The sequence below is a fragment of the Myotis davidii genome, unplaced genomic scaffold (assembly GCF_000327345.1).
Source record: "Myotis davidii unplaced genomic scaffold, ASM32734v1 scaffold323, whole genome shotgun sequence".
Taxonomy (NCBI): Eukaryota; Metazoa; Chordata; class Mammalia; order Chiroptera; family Vespertilionidae; genus Myotis; species Myotis davidii.
The window spans coordinates 312956-321975 of record NW_006295491.1 but is presented as its reverse complement, the minus strand read 5'-3'; the positions used below and the strand labels follow the sequence as shown (position 1 = coordinate 321975).

The window sequence follows — 9020 nt, the reverse complement described above, 5'->3', positions numbered from 1 at the left end:
TTTAATTTACAGGAAATGTGATACACATCTCTTTTAGGAATGTCCTAATTTCCCATCATATTGTCCAATTAAATGAATTGAAGAACTTTGGTATTTCTAAATTTGGTCAACAGAGAATAGTTGAATGACGAGTAAATAAGTCTTGCCGGGAAGATGTTGCTTAAGTGGTAAAATGGTTCAGCCAACAAGTGTACAAAAAAATTAAATATTAACTAAGGAAGGTAACCATTTCTAAAGTCATACCCAACAGAGGATTCAGGTATATATATAGATTGAAGAGCTCTCAGTTCAGTTCACAAGCAAAGGACGGTTTCTTGGAACTTCCAAAAATTTTAAATCATGAAACATCTATTACTGCTACTATTATGTGCTCTTGTAGTTCAGTCCTACTATAACTCTGAGGTGACTTTTTAAAATTTATTATTATATTATTACTAATATTATTAATGTAAAATAACAATCATAATCATATGGAATATATATTTGAATGAGATTAATGCCTATTTTAGTTATGAAATGGAACTATCAATCTCAGGGACCTATTTTATTTAAAGAATGTTACATAGTATTTCTTATATAAAAATGAAATAATAATTTCTTGTTTATCACTTTCATTTTCTCAGGAAGAAGATGACACCACAATTAAGGTAAGATGTGTTTTTCTCACTTCTTGTTATCCCAAGTACTATGAATTTTGTTTAATTCTAGCAACACATTACTAAATTATGAGAACAAAAATCTGAAGATTTTGCAGACTATAAAATAACAAAAGAGCAGTATTTTAAAAGTAAAAAGCTGTGGTAGATAGGTTCTCTTTAGTGAAGAAGGGTCATATATAACTCCAGAAATTGCTGGCTATTTGTGAATGAAAATTACAAACCAAATCTAAAAGTGGAATAATACATCAAGTGCAGTGATAGAAAATGAAATATTTTTCTTTTCAAATTAAAAATTTAAATAATAGGTAGCATTTATTGTTATTATTAATGATTATGAAACATATAGCCCAGATTTATTCATTTGTACATTTGCATACGTTTCCTAGTTCGATTTATTCATTTGTAGGACAGTTTTCCTCAAGTACTATCATTGCTGATTTATTCCTGTAGGTTTGAAGATATAAAAAAAATACAGAAATGCATTTAGGCAAATGAATACTTAAAGAATTTTAACTTTAATATCAAAATGGATCAAATTTCTCATCTATAACAGCATCGTCACACTAGAAAGAAAAGTACACAGTGATGTTTAAACGACATGACTAATTTTGAATCATTTGTTGAATTGGAAGGGCATCTAAGTGATCTAATTATCAAACTGTACATACAAAAACATTCTTGTCTGGTTAATTGCATTACGTAAGAAAAGTGTCAAGAATTTGTAAAGTACTTGGCTAAGCATTTTGACGTTCTTGCTCACAAACTGATCCCTACAGAGACAGTTTACTAGTTTAGGTTTTCAAAATGGATTTTCTACTGTTAGTTATTTCAATAAGCGGTCTTCATAAACCTACACACCCATATAAATTTAAAAAACATTTTTTATTTCTTTTTCTCTATAAAGCTAGATCATCAATGCTACCTCTCTAATAGCACTATGAAATGGAAAGAAAGTATTTTTCCTTCTGTTATAAATTGATTTGCAATATATAAATGAATTTCATTTTATAAAATTCCTGGTAGAACAGACCAGCTGTGACAGAGAGACCACATCTTCGAAATGCAATATGTATATTGCCCCATACCTTCACACATTATTATTTTTATTGTCATCACACATAAGAGATATTATAGTTTAAGTCCAGAAATTAAGCAGGGGAATCAGGAACCAACCTGTCTGGATTGAAAGCCTAGCACTCTCCAACTAAATGTTAAATATAATAACTTAATGAGGAAATGACAGTAAAATTCCACATAGAGTCAGTGAATGGCTTCCAGGCTCACAAACTAACAGAAAAGCTTAGTCTCTGTTACAAATCTTTTGCTAATTTGTAATTAAGCCTGAAAGGGTACAATAACTGGCCAAGAGTGTATGATAATATAGTTAATTTAAGTCAACTCTTTTTATATTGCAATGCATACTTTCCACTTCATTATCTTTTAATGTAATATTTTTTAAGTTAACAAATAATTTTAATCACAATGCACAAACCTTAAGAATAAAATATGAAAAAAAGTCTTGTTGTTTGATAAAGAAATCATGTAAGAAATTTCATTAGAATGGCTTATCAAATACTTTTGTTGATAGGAAATAGGCAGAAGATTGGGATTAGTAGTGGACAAGCCACTTAAACTATAATACCTATTATGTGTGATTGCAATAAAAATAATAATGAATACTTACTTTATGCCAGGTATTCTTCTGAGGCTATCCTATGCAATGAATCATTTAAATCTTACAGATCTAACTACTATTATACCTATTTTACAGATAAGAAAATGGGCACCAATAAAGTAACTTGCCCAAGATCTTATAGCTAGGAGTTAGTAGGGTCAAGCCAAGCAGTCTGGCTTCAGAGTGCCTTTTTCCTCTTCAAACATATTGGAGTCAACGGTTGACTTATAAGGAATAAATCCATATTGCTTTAGGGTATTTTTATATAGGGGTTATCCAAATTAATCATCAATTCATAAAAACTAAGCATGGGGAAATGATTAATGATAATTATAGGAATTTAGTAATCCAAGTAGCTTGAGAAGATTTATTCTTCCTGAAAATATAGATTTCTCAATATTTTGTGTCTTCCCATGTATAGATATCATGGATCTAAGATAATTACTATTCATAATATGATGCAGCTTTATTCTACAGCCTCTTTTTAAAAACTACCTGAGATGCAACAGCTTTTTGCACAGTTTTTCTTTCTGCTGTTACTGAAGACACCTAAGCCACCTATTGATTTACCAACTAATGCAGCTGATGGACCTTAAGCAAGTCATCAGTTGTGTGATAACCTAAATTGTAAAATGAGGATGTTGGAATCGTTACATCTGAAATCTTCTATAGCACTCTACATTTTATTTCATCCTGTTTCTCTGCAGAGCGATATTGATGCCCGTGGTCACCGACCCCGTGATCGCGGGAGAGAAGAGGCTCCCAGCCTGAGACCTGTCCAACCTCCCATCAGTGGAGGTGGGTATCGCGCTCGTCCACCCAAAGCACCTGTTGCTCAAGGGCTAGTGGAAAGAAAACCCCCTGATGCTGGGGGCTGCCTTCATGGGGACGTAGACATGGTGAGTGCCCTGAGCTCTCCTGCATGAAAAGCCTCCATGTTCATCTTGGCTTCCTAATGTTGCATTGATCCATGTCGCCACTGTTGTAATTTTGTTTATTTTGGAAATAAATATAAAAGATAAACAAATTGAGTCTTTGGTGGACGATTTCTTTCTAGGGTTTGTTGTTGTTGTTTTTTGTTGTTGTAGTTTTTGGTCTGGGGCCAAGATTACAAATGAGGACACGTGGGTGTTGCCTTTAACTTTGAATTTTGCCCATTTCATTTGTTTAGTTATTTATTACATTTATATTTACATGTATTTTGTGGTAAGGACTATTTTTAATCTTCATCATAATAGGATGACAACTCTTGAATTTCTGGTCTTATGTTAAGAAAATTCAAATGACAAGTTTTTATATTGGCAAATGATATCATTGACTTTTCACTATGTGCTATTTTCACAAATATCTGTAACTCAAATTCTTCATATAATGCCTGATATTTTCACTGTTTGCAGGGAGTGTTGTGTCCCACAGGATGTCAGTTGCAAGAAACTTTGATAAGACAAGAAAGACCAGTGAGAAACCAAGTAAATGAGTTAAATAACAATATGGAGTCTATATCCAGCACCTCTTCTGTCACCTTTAACTCTGTGAATTCACTCAAAGTGTTATGGGAAAATAAGCTGAGGCAAGTAAAAGGTATATATACGTGTGTTTTCTGTTCTATTCTGTTGAACGTTTGGGACTGTTAGATTGCCATGGGAATGCACGATTGTGAGAAGATGAACATGTCTGGATTAGCTGAAGCAGCATACACCATCTTTCAGTGTGGGTCTGATTATCCTGAGGTTCTCACGTAGTCACCTTCACGTGCAACTTGTCAGACAAGCACAATTTTCATTCAGCAAGGATGACTTTCTACGAAAAATTTTTCTGTGCATCCTCATTTTTAGCCATAAGAAACTTGTGACTCAGAAAACAATATGCACAGAGTAAAAATTTAGCATTTATTTATTTAACATTTGCTGTCTGAAGGTCTAAATACTACTTTCTTCTATTTTTCCTCACCAAAGAAATAAACCACCTATAGTATTTATTTTTAAGCATATTTTTAGCTTACAGCTGAGCTAAGTTACTACGATAGTAACTAGAATATTTGTTAATTTGCATATGCCACGAGCCAAATAATTTTCCCCATGTACAACTGCACATCATCATTGCCTGATGGTCACTCAGTGTCCATTCATTTATTCTCAGAAAACTCAAACCACAATTGTATGCCTGAATACTTTCAGTTTCTCAAGAGACAATGTGAATCATTCCTACATAATTTCATTTTTCCAGATAATGAAAATGTAGTACAGGAGTACACCTCAGATCTGGAAACACACCGAGTATTTATAGATGAGTCCATGAATAGTAATATCCCGACCAACCTTCGTGTACTCCGTTCAATCCTGGAAAACTTGAGAAGCAAAATACAAAAATTAGAATCTGATGTGTCAGCTCAGATGGAATACTGCCGCGTCCCCTGCACTGTCAGTTGCAATATTCCTGTGGTGTCTGGAAAAGGTAACTGGTTAATAAACATATTTCTGGAGAGTTCCAGAAGAACTCACACTCTCTAAAAATAAGGAAGCTGATAAAAGCCCAGTGGATTTGCCCCACAGATCCACATCCCTAGTATGCTGTGGTCTGATGTAGCCTAACGTATTTGCAAGCTTTTGATGAGCTGGATGTAGTGCATGATGGTACTAGCTCCACATGTATATGAACCTTGCTTGAAGAGATGACAGAACAGTGAATAGATGCAGGAGTTTCTTCCCCCCAGGTGTTCTGGCAGTTTATATCTGGCAGATATCCCAGGACACAAAAGGTAGAGAAGGGCTTTTTCATCTCCTTAGAAGATAGAACTCAAAACTGAGTTGGATTTTCAGTAAAAGGAAGATTCAATTTCTATAATACATTCTCAAAAGTCTAAAATAAAATATTTCTCAGGAACCTCTGTAATTATAAGGTTAGTGACTAAAGACCAAGTAACTATGTTGTAGTTCCCTGAACATGATGTTTCTTTGTGGTTGCAGAATGTGAGGAAATTGTCAGGAATGGAGGTGAAACATCTGAGCTGTATCTCATTCAGCCTCACACTTCTATCAAACCATATCGAGTATACTGTGATATGAACACTGAAGGTGGAGGTAAGTATTGGGTAGTTACTGAGCTGTTATTCTGTAATTATTTTGATAGCATAAAATACTAGCAAATAAAACCTAGCTTTAGCATAACCAACACTAGGCCATTTGATTTGGAATTCAATCTGACATTTTAAAAGTTATAAAAAAAATCTATGATTCACAATTTGGAGTAATATAAAGCACTTGTAGTTTTCAAAGATTTTTAGAGTTTTCTTCTTATATTTATTTCCTTATAATAAGTGGGGATAAAAGAAATTAAATAGCCAAAGTATTCAGACATTTCCCTCAAAGTGGCATTATTTATTACTGTTTAATATGTGTTGTTTTTTCTTCCATTCTTTGCCCCAAAGGGTGGACAGTAATTCAGAATCGTCAAGATGGTAGTGTTGACTTTGGCAGGAAATGGAATCCATATAAAGAAGGATTTGGTAATATTGCAACCAATGACGAAGGGAAAAAATATTGTGGCCTACCAGGTAAAAAACTGAGAGTACAAAATAATATCATTCTACTTACAATGGTTTTTCCTTTCATTTATAAGAACACAGTGTTGGGAATCTGTGTTTAGGCATTTTGGGAGGTTAAGAAGAATTTATGAAAAGAGTGTGAAAGATAAGGGAAGAAAGGCAGTTTTTAGCTTCTAAAGGTTGTGTTTTTGGTGAGATTTTGTTTTATTTTTCCTTTAGGTGAGTATTGGCTTGGCAATGATAAAATTAGCCAGCTTACCAACATGGGACCCACAGAACTTCTGATTGAAATGGAGGACTGGAAAGGAGCTAAGGTAAAGGCACGCTACGGAGGATTCACTATACAGAACGAAGCCAGGAAGTATCAAATCTCAGTGGACAAATATAAGGGGACAGCTGGCAATGCCCTCATGGATGGAGCTTCTCAACTGGTGGGAGAAAACAAAACCATGACCATTCACAACAGCATGTTCTTCAGCACGTATGACAGAGACAATGATGGCTGGTATGTGTGGGTTCTTCCTTCCTGCTGTAAAAACCACCACTGATATTTTTACTTGGGATCATTAATGATAGCTAATGTTAATAACCCTCCTTGCTTGGGTTGTTATCACATGTATCAGCCACTGACGTGAGCTCTTTCTGTACCATCCTGATACGGTTGCCAGTATGATTCTCATTTGACAAATGAAGTTTAGAGAGATTAAGTAACTTATCCCAAGTCACACGACTATTATAGAACTGGGGTTAGAACATGCGTGCCTTCTGAATACTGACTGTTTAAATCCATTTTTATGTCTTTATATTTGAATGTATATATTGAAACCCTCATTTTGTTGTTCAGAATTCTCTAATATTAAGGGATCTGAAATCTCTCGTTTCAGTATAAAGTAACAAATGCAGGTGAATTTGTCACAGAGGCCCAGTTCTCTCTCTCTTTTTTTTGCCATAGGGCAGAGAAGGTCTTTGGTGTAATAGTGACTTTATTTATAGAACTAAAGCACAGCACACAGCATCCCTTGTGGGTATTTTGGATGGAATTAATTGGACGACTCTGTAGTTGTAATAACCCCAAACACATTTCTTTCCAGGGTAAATACAGATCCCGCGAAACAGTGCTCTAAAGAGGATGGTGGTGGATGGTGGTATAATAGATGTCATGCAGCCAATCCAAATGGCAGATACTACTGGGGTGGACAGTACAGCTGGGACATGGCAAAACACGGCACAGATGATGGAGTAGTCTGGATGAACTGGAAGGGATCCTGGTATTCAATGAAGAAGATGTCTATGAAGATCAGGCCCTTTTTCCCACAGTAATAGTCCCCAAAACATAGATTTTTATTCTTCCGTGTGTAACAACATTTTTGTATACTATGCCATTGAAATGTTATTTCATACATTATATCCCTTTAAAACTGCCAAAAGGCTGTGAGTGTGACTTTTTGGAAAAAAGTATTTGGGATAAGTGACATTAAAATTAGGACACCATTTTCTTTTGTGCTCTTCATTTATATTGCTCACCAAGACACAACTAAAAGGACAGTTGTGGATAGTGGGTGCTCAGAATTTCAATTCCAGTTGATCATGAGAAGTTTTAAGTTAGGAAGAGGAATTTTCTAACCTTGTTGTAGAAAAACTATGAGGCAACCTAAAAGCTTATGTTTAAAAGTCCATTTGGAAAACTCTGTTCATTTATGTAAGGTCTGCCACAGAAAACTTTCAAAAAAAATTATCAACTAAGCTAGTCCCTGTTGTAATAAAGTACTGTTTTCTTATTTTGTAATCCACGTGGCCAATGACTTAGGCTTTGAACTTTTAGGAGAAGAGAAGCATTCACAATCTCAAATAGCTCATAAACTGGCCCTGAACATTTGAAGATTCAAAATCTCACTGTCCCATGGAAAAGCACTACTCTGTCAAGCAAACTGGACTTTGGGATCAGAGTTCCCAAGAGGACAATTAGGATCAAGCCTTCACCATTTGGCTTCTTTTGGGGGGGAAATAGTAAGGTAGGAAGCAGTAGTTGATTATCGTCCCTAATTAGGGGAAATTAGGCTTACTGGCCTCAATTTGGTTTTGGTTTTTTACATAGCTACACCAGAACGAAAGTAGAAGTGGATTTTTGGTTTTTCTATGTCTCCATAAGAAATGAATGTATCAACTCAACTTTTTATTCCCCTTCAATTCCCCCATCACTTTACTCCAACTGTCCTTGGCAACCCTATGACTGTAGGCCCTCTTTTCCTTAGCTTAGCATAACTGCCATTGATTCTCATGGAAACTTATGGTCCTGAAGTTCATCCTCTTGACCATTGCATTTCAGCAAAGGTTGTTAAATCATGGAAATGTTGTCACACTCTTAATTCCTCACCAAATCCAACTTCAACTTTTAACCTGGCTTCCCTGCCATAGTTCTGTTCTACCCATAGCTATAATTGTCTATCACTCTGTTACCACATATATTGTCTTAATAACAAAAAATTCTGACCAAGTTACTTTCCTGCTTAATGTTATTTCCTTATTATCTAAATTTTAAGTCCAAATTCCATAACTGGGAGTGAAAATAGTCCCAGTACTGTCCTCCACCCCCACCTCATCCCCTTCCCTATCCATCTACATTCTTGTCATAGTGAATTTTCCACCATTCCAGGAAAGGTCAGGCCCTTTTACATGATGCCCTCATTGATAACAGTGTTTTTCCCCCAGTTCCTCTGGCAAATTGCTCTTTGTTTTCAAGCCTCACTTTAACTGCAATTTATCTGTGGCACATACCTTCCTCCTCTACTGGTAATGAGCTCTTACTCATCTGTGATTCCAGAATCATCAGTCTCTCAGAAAGGCTGATTTTCATAAATTTGGATTTGAAAACGATCTTGGGTAACCCTTATTAAAATATACAGAACCCATCCTATCTAATAAAAGGGAAACATGCAAATTGACCATAACCCGACACCCTTCCCATAGGCTAATCAGCAGGATATGCAAATTAACTGCCAACCAAGATGGCGGCTGGAAGCCATGCAGCTGAAGCGAACAGGAGGCTTGCTTGCTCCAGTGATGGAGAAGCCAACGTTCCCAGCCTGCCGCTGCCAGCCTCTGAGCTGCACTCTAAGCAACTATGTTGCAATTATAGAAGCTA

At 35.6% G+C, this 9020-nt stretch overlaps 1 protein-coding gene across 1 annotated transcript; it reads left to right on the top strand.

Moving 5' to 3' along the window:
- Positions 1-277: 277 nt before the first annotated feature.
- FGB (fibrinogen beta chain) lies at positions 278-7374 on the top strand. Its single transcript, XM_006770103.2, has 9 exons — positions 278-402; positions 624-647; positions 3042-3233; positions 3732-3915; positions 4561-4788; positions 5301-5414; positions 5762-5887; positions 6098-6383; positions 6970-7374. Exons 1-9 carry the CDS (start codon positions 340-342, stop codon positions 7196-7198), a joined length of 1446 nt encoding a protein of 481 aa, XP_006770166.1. The 5' UTR covers positions 278-339; the 3' UTR covers positions 7199-7374.
- The last annotated feature ends 1646 nt before the right edge of the window (positions 7375-9020 follow it).

What these genes read in the sequence shown, in the direction of transcription:
- FGB (XM_006770103.2), top strand. Translation starts at nt 340, where the DNA reads ATGAAACATCTATTACTGCTACTATTATGTGCTCTTGTAGTTCAGTCC. An exon ending in TTCATGGGGACGTAGACATG is followed by an intron (nt 3,234 to 3,731) that starts GTGAGTGCCCTG and finishes CACTGTTTGCAG; the next exon opens with GGAGTGTTGTGTCCCACAGG. An exon ending in TATGAACACTGAAGGTGGAG is followed by an intron (nt 5,415 to 5,761) that starts GTAAGTATTGGG and finishes TTTGCCCCAAAG; the next exon opens with GGTGGACAGTAATTCAGAAT.